The sequence below is a fragment of the Scyliorhinus canicula genome, chromosome 21, assembly GCF_902713615.1.
Source record: "Scyliorhinus canicula chromosome 21, sScyCan1.1, whole genome shotgun sequence".
In the NCBI taxonomy this organism is placed as follows: Eukaryota; Metazoa; Chordata; class Chondrichthyes; order Carcharhiniformes; family Scyliorhinidae; genus Scyliorhinus; species Scyliorhinus canicula.
Window position 1 is genome coordinate 47,658,570 of NC_052166.1, and position 13,512 is coordinate 47,672,081.

A 13,512-nucleotide genomic window follows, 5' to 3' on the forward strand; every position below is an offset into this window, starting at 1 on the left:
ATAAACGTAGGGTAATTTTGAACGAGAGGTCACAGATATAAGTTGAGAGGGGGTAGACTTAAAACTGAGATGATGAGGACTACTTCTTGACGAGGGTGGGAAATTTGTGGAACTCGCTGCCCCATAGTGCGGTGGAGTCTGAATCATCAAATGGTTTCAAGAAGGAAATAGATAGGTTAAAGGGATGTGGGAAACATACAGGGAGGTGGTTTTGAGACCAGGAAGAGATCAGCCATGATCGGATTGAATGGTGGAGCAGACTCGGAGAGCAGAATTGCCTATTTCTGCTCCTAATTTCTTTGACTGGACGACCTGGGACATTTTAACGGTGGCTACAATTCAAAAGTACTCTTTTTGGCTGCAAAGCACATTGCGGTTTTCTGATATTGTGAGAATGTATAAAAAAAGGTTTTTGTGAAATCTCAAAATACTTGAGCAGACATTATCTTTGTTTTCTCATCATTACCATATATTTTCAAAAAGATAAAGGAAATCTGTTTAATCAGGAGATTCAACAGGATGCTGCCTGGGCTGGAGAATTTCACCTGTGAAGAAAGATTGGGGTTATTTTCCTTAGAGCAGAAAAGGCAGAAGGGGATCGGATTGAGGTGTATAAAATTATGAGGGGCATAGGCTAGATGCAAAGAAACCTTTCCTCTTAGTGGAGGGGTCAGTACCAGGGGACATAGATTTAAAGTAAAGGGCAGGAGGTTTAGAGGGGATTAGAGAATAATTTCACTCAGCAGGTGGTGGGAATATGGAGACCGCTGCCTGAAAGGATGGCTGAGGCAGGAACCCTCACAACATTTAAGAAGCATTTAGATGACCTCTTGAAATGCTGTAACATACAAGGCTATGGACCATGTGCTGGAAAATGGGATTAGGATAGATAGATAGATATATGGGCAGCACGGTGGTGCAGAGGTCAGCACATTCTCCCAGTATCTGCTTGAGCCTCACCCCAACAACCCAAATTTTTGCAGGGTAGGTGGATTGCCCACGCTAACATTTCTCCTTAATTGGAAGAAAAAAGGATCAGGTTAGGTGCAAGGGTGAGCAAAAAGAAAATCAGGAAGGGGGAGAATGACAGAGGTGGCAGCAGTGTTAATTTTTTAAAAAAGTAATCTTTATTGTCACAAGTAGGTTTACATTAACACTGCAATTAAGTTACTGTGAAAAGCCCCTAGTCGCCACATTCCAGCACCTGTTTGGGTACACGGAGGGAGAATTCAGAATGTCCAAATTACCTAATTGCACATCTTTCAGGACTTGCGGGAGGAAACCCATGCAGACGCAGGAAGAACGTGCAAACTCCGCACAGACAGTGACCCAAGGCGGGAATCGAGCCTGGGACCCTGGCGCTCTGAAGCCTTGGTGCTAACCACTGTGCTACTGTGCTGCCTTCTACTAAAACCATAAATAACAAACTGTGTGCATACATCCATTGTACTGATTCCCACGAGCTGTTTGGTTGTTCTGACAATTTTTGATTAAAAGCATATTTAGAAATAAGTAAGGTGAGGGCCCATGGTGTTCGAGGTGAGCTACTGGCATGGGTTGAGGATTGGCTGTCTGACAGAAGGCAGAGAGTTGGGATAAAAGGTTCTTTTTCGGAATGGCAGCCGGTGACCAGCGGTGTCCCACAGGGTTCAGTGTTGGGGCCGCAGCTGTTCACCATATATATTAATGATCTGGATGAAGGGACTGGGGGCATTCTAGCGAAGTTTGCCGATGATACGAAGTTAGGTGGTGAGGCAGGTAGTGCTGAGGAAGTGGGGAGGCTGCAGAAGGATCTAGACAGTTTGGGAGAGTGGTGCAGAAAATGGCTGATACAATTCAACGGGAGAAAATGTGAGGTCTTGCACTTTGGAAAAAAGAATCCAAGCATAGACTACTTTCTAAACGGTGAGAAAATTCATAATGCCAAAGTACAAAGGGATCTGGGAGTGCTAGTCGAGGATTCCCTAAAGGTAAACATGCAGGTTGAATCTGTGATTAAGAAAGCGAATGCAATGTTGTCATTTATCTCAAGAGGGTTGGAATATAAAAGCAGCGATGTGCTACTGAGCCTTTATAAGGCTCTGGTTAGGTCCCATTTGGAGTACTGTGTCCAGTTTTGGGCCCCACATCTCAGGAAGGACATACTGGCACTGGAGCGTGTCCAGCGGAGATTCACACGGATGATCCCTGGAATGGCGGGTCTAACATATGAGGAACGGCTGAGGATCCTGGGATTGTATTCATTGGAGTTTAGAAGGTTAAGGGGAGATCTAATAGAAACTTACAAGATAATACATGGCTTAGAAAGGGTGGACGCAAAGAAACTGTTTCCGTTAGGCGAGGAGACGAGGACCCGTGGGCACAGCCTTAGAATTAGAGGGGGTAAATTCAGAACAGAAATGCGGAGACATTTCTTCAGCCAGAGAGTGGTGGGCCTGTGGAATTCATTGCCGCGGAGTGCAGTGGAGGCCGGGACGCTAAATGGCTTCAAGGCAGAGATAGATAAATTCCTGATGTCGCGAGGAATTAAGGGCTACGGGGAGAATGCTGGTAGGTGGAGTTGAAATGCCCATCAGCCATGATTGAATGGCGGAGTGGACTCGATGGGCCGAATGGCCTTACTTCCACTCCTATGTCTTATGGTCTTATAGAAATGAAAGCTAGGTGCTTGCTGGCCAGCACAGACATGATGGGCCGAAGGGCCTCTCTAAAACTCTATGACTCTAATTAAAAATAAATTCAACTCTGAACATCAGAGGAGGCAATACAAAGTGGGACTTTAGGCAAAGTGACGAACTGTGCAATTCCAGTGTATTTATGCAAATTACAATGGCTTGAACAATTTCTGCAGCTGCCCAAAGCAGAAGCGACATCAGCTGACAGCTGCTTGAGTGACAGGCCACGAAGCCAATCAGTAAAGCATGTCGGTCCAGGCAACGATGTTATTGGACGGTGGCCAGATCTCCAGACCAATCGGCAGGCGGTAAGTGGGGCGGAGAAACAGGGCAGTCTGGAGTTGGGCAAAATAAAGCGGAGCGGCCTAGTCGGCGCTGAAAGGGATCCCCCTGAGCAGTGAGCCGCCCGCTCCCCTCGCCCCGGGGCGCTGCTGGTCAACAACAAAAAGCAGGCCACCGCTGCAAAGTCCGGCGCCAACGGCCGGTTTAATACCAACCGTAAACTGTATGGAGCGCCCCCGGAGCCTCATCATGACCGGGTACCTGAGTCTGCGTTACAGCAGCGAAACTCCAAGTGTCGGCACCCGGCCGCTGCTGCCCTCCATCCCGGTCCTCCTCACCTCACTCCAGCCGATGTGGCCGCGACGTCATCCGGCTCCCAGCAGCTTTGGATGGCGGCCGTGCCGCAGCCCGACCCAATCAGATCCACCCTTGCATTTGCCGCCGGCGGCGTTCCTGCCGGCTCGCCAATGCAACCAGACCGCTGATTGGCGGCTGGCGAAGCCAACCAAAACAAAGACAGTCGTCAGCTGAGGCTGGGCACCGCCAACAACCGCAACCAAGGGATCAAGAGTAGACCGCAAGATCCTGCAGCGCCTAAGAGTTTAGGAGGACTGAAGTCGAATTTGGATCACACATTAATCGGTGTCATTTCTCCAGGCATTAATCGTCTTTGTCACCGCTGCAAGGAATCTGGTGGGGCGGAACCATAAGGGAATGTAAAAACAACGCCCAGCACAAGAACACTGGAGGCACAGGAACAGATCAAAGACCGTCGAGCCTGCACCACCATCATGGCTGATCTTGAGAGAATCGGAGGTTTGAGTGATTCCAGGGGTGAGAAACTTTAGTTATCAAGAATAGATTGGGGAAGTTGGATGGCTTTCCCTGAAGATGGAGAGGAAATTTGAGAAAAGTATTCAAAATCATAAGGGGCCTAGGCAGGGAAAAATGAAATGAAAATGGCTTGTCACAAGTAGGCTTCAAATTAAGTTAGTGAAAAGCCCTTAGTCACCACATTCCAGCACCTGTTCAGGGAGGCTGGTTTTGGAATTGAACCCACGCTGCCTTGGTCTGCTTTACAAGCCAGCTATTTAACCCACTGTGCTAAAACAGCCTGAGAAATGGGAGAAACGGATCCCTATGGTGGAAGATTAGAGAACCAGAGGGCACAGGTTAATTGGTATAAGACTCAAAAGCGATAAGCAAAACACATTTTCAGTGAGTAGTTAGGGTCTGGAATACACTAAGACTCTGATGGAGGCAGGGTCAGTCCAGGCATTCCAGAGGAAATCAGATGATTGTGAAAATAATCAATATCTATTAAAAAATATAAGCTGTTTGTCAAATACTCGAGGTCCTGCCTTCAAGTTGTTCCAAGAGTAGTTTTAAAAATACGTTTAGACATAGCTTCACACAGGCTCAGATAAATTGTGGGTATTTTTAATTAATTCATGGGATGAATGTGTTGCTGGGAATGCTAGCATTTATTGATCATCCCTAATTGCCCTTGAAGGTAGTTATGAGCCACTTGCTCGAATGTCTTCTACATACACCCACAGTGCCGTTACAGAGGGAGTTCGGGATTGTGATTCGCTGATAATGAAGTAATGACGAATCCGGGAGCTCTGCTGGCTTTGTCCTTTGGTCATGGATTTGGAAGGATCTGTTGAAAGAGCTTTGACTAGTTGCTGTAGTGCATCTTGTAAATGGTACTTACTGCTCACAGGCAACCAAATAAAGAGCAGGAAATGAGGTTGGATGTGTAAGTGTTATTTTTATCAAGGGTGACAAACGAGTGGAGCTGCATTCCAGAGATCACAATGAACATCAATTCATTGTCCTTCAAGGTGGCACATTATGTACATTTCTAACAAACTCTTCATCAGAAGGCAAGATTATAATCTTGAATGGTTGCCTCGGAAGAACCAGAAGTCCCGAATTGGGTAAGAGGCTCGGTTTCATTCCCTTTCCTGGAATATATTGCTACAAATAAACATGGAACAGAACTATTGATAAGTTGGCATTAACTAAAAAGGAGAAAATAAAACTAATGTGGTTAAACTAATGTTTCAGTTTTGCAGTTATTTGCAATTGGGACACTTATGAAGCATCAGATTATTAACAAGATGATATAGCTTAAATATTGTTTAAATAAAGAGTGTAACATTTTTAATTCAATTCAAATTTGATTTTCATAGACTATGTTTTAGGGACAGTGACTTCCACTAAAGTGGTATTGACCACTATACAGAAGAAATCAACATTGCTTTAGGTTTTTTTTATTGAGTCTCATTGATAAATTATAGGGCAATACACAATACGAACACACAGTAAAATAAAAATGTACATACAACAGTTAAGTTAGGTTAATCACAAGACGCATTATAATGTGCAGACAATGAGAACATTTTCTTGTGTGCGCCATTTGTTTATCTTTTAATATAACTAAAAGTATAGAATTCTGTTTTCATCTTTGCATTTTTTTTTGCTTCAAGATAGTAGCAAAAGATCACATTTAAATCTAAACATGCTTAACAACCTTTTGAAAAGTTACAGCACAGGAGTTGGGCTGCGTCAAGTGAATACAATGTGATTCACAAAAATTTCATTAAAAAATCTTTAAACGTCTTTGTAGTTGCAATTATTTACATATTAATTATTGGCCATTTTTAGAACTTTGGAAGCAAAATTGTCAACTCTCTGTCCTCTTACACCATCTGGCCAATAAGCATTTTACTAATTAAGCTGCCTTCTTGTTTTACATATCTTTAAAATGTATTTTAGCCAAAACACATTCAGATTTTAACAACAGGACACAAGTTTAAGTGACAGAATATTAGATCAATAACATAAGTAAAATCAGATCTACATGATTTGATAGTAGCTAAATATTCGTAAAGAGAATTTTCACACAATACAAGTCAAAAAGCTCTCCCAAACCATCTAGGAGGTAATATCAACTATGAATGGAGTCAACACTATGCAAATAGATGTGGTAATAGGCATAAAAAGCATCTTCAATAGTCTTGATACTTGTCATAGATGGATCAAAATCTATTAAAGGAAAGATAGTTTCCTTTACATAACATTAATGTACAAAGTATATTTGGCAAAGGTACGAATACCAAAGCTTTTCACAAAAAACTTGCTTATTTCAAGTATCCATGTATAAAAATGTAGCAGCGTCTTATGGCTGAACTAAAATTAGTTGTGCAGCACAATACTAGTACCATGAGATGTGTGACCTGTCATGGTAAATGTGTTGAGAATACAGAACACATCTTTCAGCCTCTAATTTCTACCAGTCTTTCAGGAACAAAGCAACATTAAATTATAGCTACTAGCAATTTTACCAATAAAATAGTTCCTCTTTCAAAGAGGAAAGATGAGCAGGTGGAGTCTAATTAAGGGTATCTTTTATTTCCCTAAAATGAGGCTCAACTGCAAAATAACCTCAATTATATTATGCACATATATACCATCAGATATCATGCTACAGTGTTTTGTAGCAATTCCAATAATGTAATGCAACATCAGACTTGCATACATAAACCTACCTTGATCGACTGGACTTTGCCTCGAATGTCTCCTGTTCTGATTCTCATTTATCAACAGAGCATGCTCATCTGTCACAGTGCATTATGGGAGTGTCAGACAACACCACTGTATACAGTGTTTTCCAGGTCGTCATATTTAATTGCAGTACTGTTACACTAACGGGTATTGGTTTCCCTCATGTATACCAAAGGTTACCATTAAAGGGTTTACTGATGAGACCACAACTAGCACATATGGTTAACTATAACTCTTAAAATGAAACAGATTATGGGAAATAGTTAATTTTTTCTCTATATATTGCTGCCAAGAGATACTTAATTACAAAACACTCAAAATGACAATCTTAACATCTAGTGTTTTACTGTAACACAGGGTGGATAAACGAACCATGTCAAAAAGCTTCTATTGCTTTTGTAGTAAATGCCCTTTTCAGCTAATCGTTGTTTATAAATCATCTTTACATTGTATCCTGCCATGTTAATGTTTTCTTCACAATACATTTAACACCCGGTGACTATGAAATACGTAACTACAGAAACATAATTGTGCCAGGTACATCAGTCTTTGAGAAATTATCTGATCAAAAAGACTTCTGTTTAAAAAAGTACTTCAGTAATCCAATAGGTAAATGCAAGGAAAAATGTCTTCTTTAGAATCAGTGGCTTCAAATAAATGGTTACATTTTTCGGCCTTTCTCTTAATATTCAGAAGTGGTCTTTTCCAGGAAGAGGCTTCGAACATCCAACATGGAAGCCAGTTCTAGAATGTGATTCTGGAGGACAGGATTCTCCACACTATCTTCTTTCTGCAACTGTGGGTATGTTTCCGGGTAATTCCGAGTTTCCTTTTATTGGACGTGGAACCAGAGGAAGAAAGTAAACAGTTGTACAAAAAATGAAGTTAATTTGCAGTTATGGTCAAGACAGCCCTAAGTTGATTGATATGCAACATATTTAATTGCAAAAAAATCAAAAATGTAGGTGAACAGACAAGACTGATATTGCAGAAAACAATCACATTAATCATGGAGAGAAACAATAATAAATCAAGGCGGAGGGTCAACACAGAGATGGATGCAACAGAAGAAAATAAATTGGTGGGGTACATATCAATTGGCACAGCATCCCAAGCAACATTGGCAGCAGAAATAGTGTGTTATTCTATTCATGGGATAAGATTTATTGACATGCACCTGCTGCACTTGGCTTTCTGGGCAGTATAGGTTGCAGGTTTGAAAGGTGCAATTAAATCTTGTCAAGTTGCTGCAGTACATCTTGTCGATGATACAAAAATTATGTATATACTCCCATAATAAATAGAAGTAGAGTGTTATATTAACACTGATTGAGGCACTAACCTATACGTTTAAATGGCAGTAAAACTTTTAAAGTTGTGAAGAAGTTTTATTTACAGTAGAAAAAAATGACTTCTCATGTGCGAAACTGGGTTTCCTCCGGGTGCTCCGGTTTCCTCCCACTAGTCCCGAAAGACATGCTGTCAGGTAATTTGGACATTCTGAATTCTCCCTCTGTGTACCCAAACAGGTGCCGGAATGTGGTGACTAGGGGCTTTTCACAGTAACTTCATTGCAATATAAGCCTACTTGTGACAATAAAGCCATGATGTGGAGATGCCGGCTTTGGACTGGGGGGAGCACAGTAAGAAGTCTTACAACATCACGTTAAAGTCCAACAGGTTTGTTTCAAACACTAGCTTTCGGAGCACTGCTCCTTCCTCAGGTGAAGGAGGACGGAGCAGTGCTCCGAAAACTAGTGATTGAAACAAACCTGTTGGACTTTAACCTGGTGTTGTAAGACTTCTTACTGTGACAATAAAGATTATTATTATAACATCGGGGGGGACAGACACGATTTACACACCCACTGAAAACGCTCAGGGAGTAGTCACCCTCAAACTTGTTGCCATGCAGAAATCTTCAGCACCTATGTAGAACGTTGCCATCGTACAGCCAGCTTTCCCAGTGGTCACGGAACAGTCTCTCGAAACCAAGGCCATAGTCAGAACCCAGACGACAGTCCAAGGGGGTGGCGGCAAACTCACGAATGGACACCCCGGTGGACCCACTGCCACAGCAAGCCAGCAGCCCAATAGGACGACAGATGAAGACAAATGAAAATATCGTGCGACCTCCACTAGAAGTTGCCTTCAACTACGCCACTTCTGGTACTACCGGATATATCGGACTCCTGAACATACACAGCATACACACACCACAAGCCGGCACCAGAAACCTCGGCCCAGCGCACACCTTCCGTCTCAACACAGGATCCAAAGGGAACGAAATCAGTGCGTACCGGAGTCCACAAAGTCGTTAAAAAAACAAATTTCAGGGAGCTGGCCGACAGTTCCAACCCCTCTCATAGTCAACCAGAGAAGTCGAGCAGGTTCACAGGGAGACGTTTATTCAGCTTTACAGCGGCACATACATAGGTCCCGGATAGACATTACCCGGTCCTTACTCCTTTCTCTTGGCTATTACAGAGGCCAACCTATTATACAAATGCTGGCTAATTGCCGGTCCAATCAGGACAAGGGAACCACCGTCCCCAGTTGGATGAACCTTAAGCATATCCCGTGCAGGTTATTACAGGTCATTTAGTTTAATTCTTATACTGTATATGCTTTTCCCTCTTTCCCTTTGGTCTGTTCCATGTTAAATACTGATCATCAGTAATATCTTCAAGGCTCCACACAAAATGTTAAGTTGTCTCTTTTTTCCCATTTTGCTGAATGTTTATTGAATTTTTGTTTTGCTTCTTATTTCCAACATCTGAAATTCTTGCACTATTTCAACTTGATTAAATGTTTGCCGTGGGTGGGCGCGCAGGGCGGCCGCAGCGTGAACAGTTCCCGCCGGTGGCCGTGAGTCGCGGCGATTTGGGGAAATCCTCGAGTTTCGACGCACCCCCCCCGACTACCGTCGACCTTTGGGGCCGTCGCGAGCAGCCAGCGGGGCCGGTTTAAAAACCGGTGAAGAACCCCGCGTGGGTGTTGGGGCGGCGGGGGCTGAGGTCCTGGGCCCAGCGCGGCGTCGGGGCCAGAGCTGCGGGGCGGAGCTGCGAGGAGGCAGGCCTGAGTCCAGGACACCATGTAAGTGCGGTGTCCCACAACGGATGGCTCCCACCTAGGAGGAAGAAAGAAGGCTGGAACCTGGTCCCAGGGGAGTTCTGGATGAGTACAGAGGGGAAAGGAAGAGAGCTGGAAGATTTAAAGAAGTTTGGTGAAGTTTTTTTTTCCCTCCCCTTTGTCTTTAAAAAAAAGAGAATAATTCAGATTGATGAAGGACAGAAGGGTGGAGGGAGAGAGAGGAGAAGAGAAAGAAAGTGAAAAACAATAAGCTGCTAAAGGATGCGAAAAGCAGCGATGAAAAAAGGAGGAAACGCGGGGTCGCCGCTGAAGGAGAAGACGAATAAAAGTGGTGATAGGATGGCAGAAGCCGAACTGCAAAGCGGGGTCGTAATATTTACGGTGGAGAATATTTACGAGGTGATGGTGGGGGAGCTGGAAAAACAGTTTACGAGGCACTGGAAAAAGGAGACAGCAGCCGCATTGAAATTACTGGTGGAGGTGGCAATCGCCCCGATAATTGCCCCATTGAAGGTGGCGGTGGCAAAGGCATTGGCCGAGGTGAGAGAGCAGGGCGAGAAGATGAAAGAAGTGGAGGAAGCCATGTCACAACACAGCAACCAGGTCACCTCGATGGGAGATGAGTTGCGGAGGGCTGTGGAGATTAATAGAGGTCTCCGAGCAAAGCTGGAAGACTTGGAAAACCACTCAAGATGGCATAATTTGAGAATTGTGGGCTTGCCCGAAGGGACAGAGGGCCCAAGGCCAATACAATACTTCGCTAAGAAGTTGGCGGAGCTGATGGGGGAGAGTGAGAGCCCCTCCCAGTACGAGCTAGACCGAGCCCATCAGTCATTAAGGCCAAAGCCCAAAGTGAACGAGCCGCCAAGGGCAGTAATTATCTGCTTCCATAAGTTTTGCATGAAGGAGGTGTTAAACTGGGTGAAGCAGAAGCGGGAGATACTATGGGTGGTATTACGGTCCGGATCTACCAGGACTTGACGGTGGAGTTGGCAAAAAGACGAGCAGCGTTTGGGCGGGTGAAGGCGACGTTGTATAAGAAGGGGGTACGGTTTGGTATGGTGTACCCAGCGAGGTTGAGGGTAACGTATTACGGCAAAGACTTTTATTTTGAGACAGCGGATGCGGCTGAGGCGTTCGTGAAGGCAGAAGGCTTGGGACAGACATGAAGAGCGGAGCTGGAAGAGAGACTGTGGACTGTGTTTGAACAGCTGGAAAATGTATAAATGTTATAACTTTCTTTTTACGGATTTGTATTGTAATTTACTTCTCTTTGTATTGGTATAGAGTTTAAATTAATGGTGGGTTGATGGGCGCTCTGTGTTGCGACGGTTAAATGTTATGTTAGTGAATTGTCTGGGTTGGATTGTTGGTTTTGGTTTTTTTTTCTCTGGGACTGGGTGGAAGGGGATGATATGCCTTGGCGGGGGGGGAGCCACCTGCACTAGCTAGCTAAAGTCAGTCAGCTACTGAACGGAGGTGAGAGGAGAGGAGATGCTGCGGACATTGGAGCCTGAACAGCAGGCGTCAATGGGCCTACGAGGCGAGCGGGAGGGGGGGGGGGGGGAGGAAGGTTTGGATGCTGGGGGATGTTGTTTCTGGGGGAAAGGTAGGGGGGGTTTTCGGGAGGGGGGGGGGAAAGGGTTCGATGTTAACAATGGACAGGGGTGGGTCATGCTTATGGGGCAAGGCCCGACGGTATGTTGATGGTGAGAGACCCCCAGTAAGGATAGTTACGTGGAACGCGAGAGGGCTAGGAGGTCCGGTCAAGAGTGCTTGCGCATCTTAAAAGTCTGAAAACCGATGTGGCAATGCTGCAGGAGACTCACTTGAGGGTGAAGGACCAGGTGAGACTTAAAAAGGGTTGGGTTAGCCAAGTGTTTCACTCTGGATTTGATGGAAGGGCTCGAGGGGAAGCAGTGTTGGTCAGCAAAAGGGTACACTTCCAGATGGAGACGGTAGTGGCAGATCAGGGGGGTAGATATGTGATTGTGGCCGGGTAGCTGGATGGGAGATTAGTGGCACTGGTAAGTGCATACGGTCCCAACTGGGACGATGCGGGATTTGCGAGGAAGGTGTTTGGAGCCATTCCTGACTTGGGGACACACGAGCGGATTGTGGGGGAGGGGACTGGAACCTGGTGCAGGAGCCAAGGTTGGACAGATCACAGCCGCACTCGCTGGTCCCATCAGGGGGGGGGGGGGGGGCACAAAGGCACTAGCTGGGCTAATGGTGGAAATGGGAGGGGTGGACCCTTGGAGGTTCCTGCACCCAGGGGAACGGAAGTACTCGTTTTTCTCAGCAGTCCATAGGGTATTCTCGCGGATTGACTTTTTTGTGGTGGGAAAGGCTTTGCTGGCTGGGGTCAAGGGGTCGGAATACTCTGCAATTGCTGTGTCAGATCACGCGCCACATTGGGTGGATATGGTGCTGGAGAAGGGGGTAGTGCAGAGGGCGGTGTGGAAACTGGATGTGGGGCTTTTGGGGAACCAAGTATTCTGTGAAAAAATTGAAAAGGTAATTAAGGAATATGTAAGATTCAACTGTACGGGTGAGGTGTCAATGGCAGTCGTCTGGGAGGCTCTAAAGGTGGTAGTGAGGGGTGAGGTAATTTTGTTTAAGGCCAGGGTGGACAAAGAGGAGGATGGAGCGGCAGAGGCTAATAGATGAGATGTTGGAGGCAGATAGGAGTTATGCGGAGGATGGGGACCCAGCGATGCTGGGAAAGAGGAAGGAACTACAGGCGAGCTTTGACCGACTATCCACCAGGAAGGCGGTGCGCCAACTGAGGCGAGCGAGGGGTGCAGTTTATGAACATGGAGACAAGGTATGTTAGCAGGTCAGCTCCGGAGGGAGGCAGCAGCAAGGGAAATTCTTCAGGTAAGGGATAGGGCCGGGAAGTTGGTGGTGGCTCCGGAGCTGATTAACAAGGTTTTTGAGGAATTCTATGAGAGGTTGCACAGGTCAGAGCCACCCGGGGGAGATAGTGAGATGCTGGAATTTCTGGATGGGTTGGAGTGCCTGAGGCTAGGGGAGGGAGACAAGGCTACATTAGAAGGAGCAATACTGGAGCAGGAGATAAAAGACACGATTGGGAGGATGCAGACGGGGAAGGTGGCAGGGCCGGATGGGTTTCCGGTGGAATATTGTAAAAAATTTAAGGATAAGTTGGCACCCCTGATGGTAGGGCTGTTTGAAGAGGCGATAGGGAAGGGAGTACTGCCGCAAACCTTGGGGCAGGCATCGATTTCACTGTTGCTTAAAAAGGATAAGGATCCGACGGAGTGTGGGTCGTAGGGGTGCCTCCCGAAGATGATAGGTGAGCATCAGACAGAGTTCGTGAAAGAGAGGCAGCTGTTTTCGAATATTAGAAGGGTCTTGAACGTCGTTGTGGCACCGGCGGAAGGGAAGGAAACAGAGGTGGTGGTGGCACTGGACGCCGAGAAGGCGTTTGATCGGGTGGAATGGGGGTACCTGATGGCAGTGCTGGAACGGTTTGGACCAAGATTTGTGAACTGGGTAAAGTTATTGTATAAGGAGCCGAAGGCTAGTGTCCGCACGAACAATATCAGTTCGAGATACTTCTTTCTCCACCGTGGGACGAGGCAGGGATGTCCTATGTCCCCCCCTGCTGTTTGCGCTTGCGATTGAGCCGTTGGCCATCGCATTAAGAGGTTCGGGAGCATGGAAAGGAATAGTGAGGGGGGGGGGGAATAGAGCATAGGGTGTCCTATGCCGACAACTTGCTGCTGTATGTGTCGGAGCTGAGTGCGTCGATAGGAAGAATATTGGAGTTGCTGCAGGTATTTGGGTCTTTCTCTGGGTACAAGCTGAACTTGGACAAGAGTGAGTATTTCGTGGTGTCTCAACTGGGGGTGGGGGCAGGGGT

At 45.8% G+C, this 13,512-nt stretch overlaps 2 protein-coding genes and 1 long non-coding RNA gene across 8 annotated transcripts in view; 1 reads left to right on the forward strand and 2 right to left on the reverse strand.

Annotated features, from left to right (window-relative positions):
• The window catches only part of golga1 (golgin A1), an 81,265-nt gene extending 77,849 nt beyond the window's left edge, over nucleotides 1–3,416 (reverse strand). For 2 of the 4 annotated variants that reach the window (XM_038781888.1, XM_038781885.1), the window contains exon 1: nucleotides 3,173–3,319. The gene's annotated coding sequence lies outside the window, so the exon portion shown is untranslated. Of the gene's footprint in view, nucleotides 1–3,172 lie in introns of all 4 variants that reach the window. The other 2 variants (XM_038781887.1, XM_038781886.1) reach the window with 2 other exon arrangements.
• A 61-nt stretch (nucleotides 3,417–3,477) lies between these two features.
• On the forward strand, nucleotides 3,478–4,711 carry LOC119955568. Its single transcript, XR_005458495.1, has 2 exons — nucleotides 3,478–3,791; nucleotides 4,471–4,711. It is a non-coding gene; the product is annotated as an uncharacterized LOC119955568 (long non-coding RNA).
• Nucleotides 4,712–5,220: 509 nt separating this feature from the next.
• The window catches only part of scai (suppressor of cancer cell invasion), a 222,252-nt gene continuing 213,960 nt past the window's right edge, over nucleotides 5,221–13,512 (reverse strand). For all 3 annotated transcript variants that reach the window (XR_005458494.1, XM_038781892.1, XM_038781891.1), the window contains one exon: nucleotides 5,221–7,359. Coding sequence is in view for 2 of the 3 variants with exons in the window: in XM_038781891.1 (XP_038637819.1) it covers nucleotides 7,213–7,359 (147 nt within the window). In the remaining variant the exon portion in view is untranslated. The remainder of the gene's footprint in view (nucleotides 7,360–13,512) is intronic.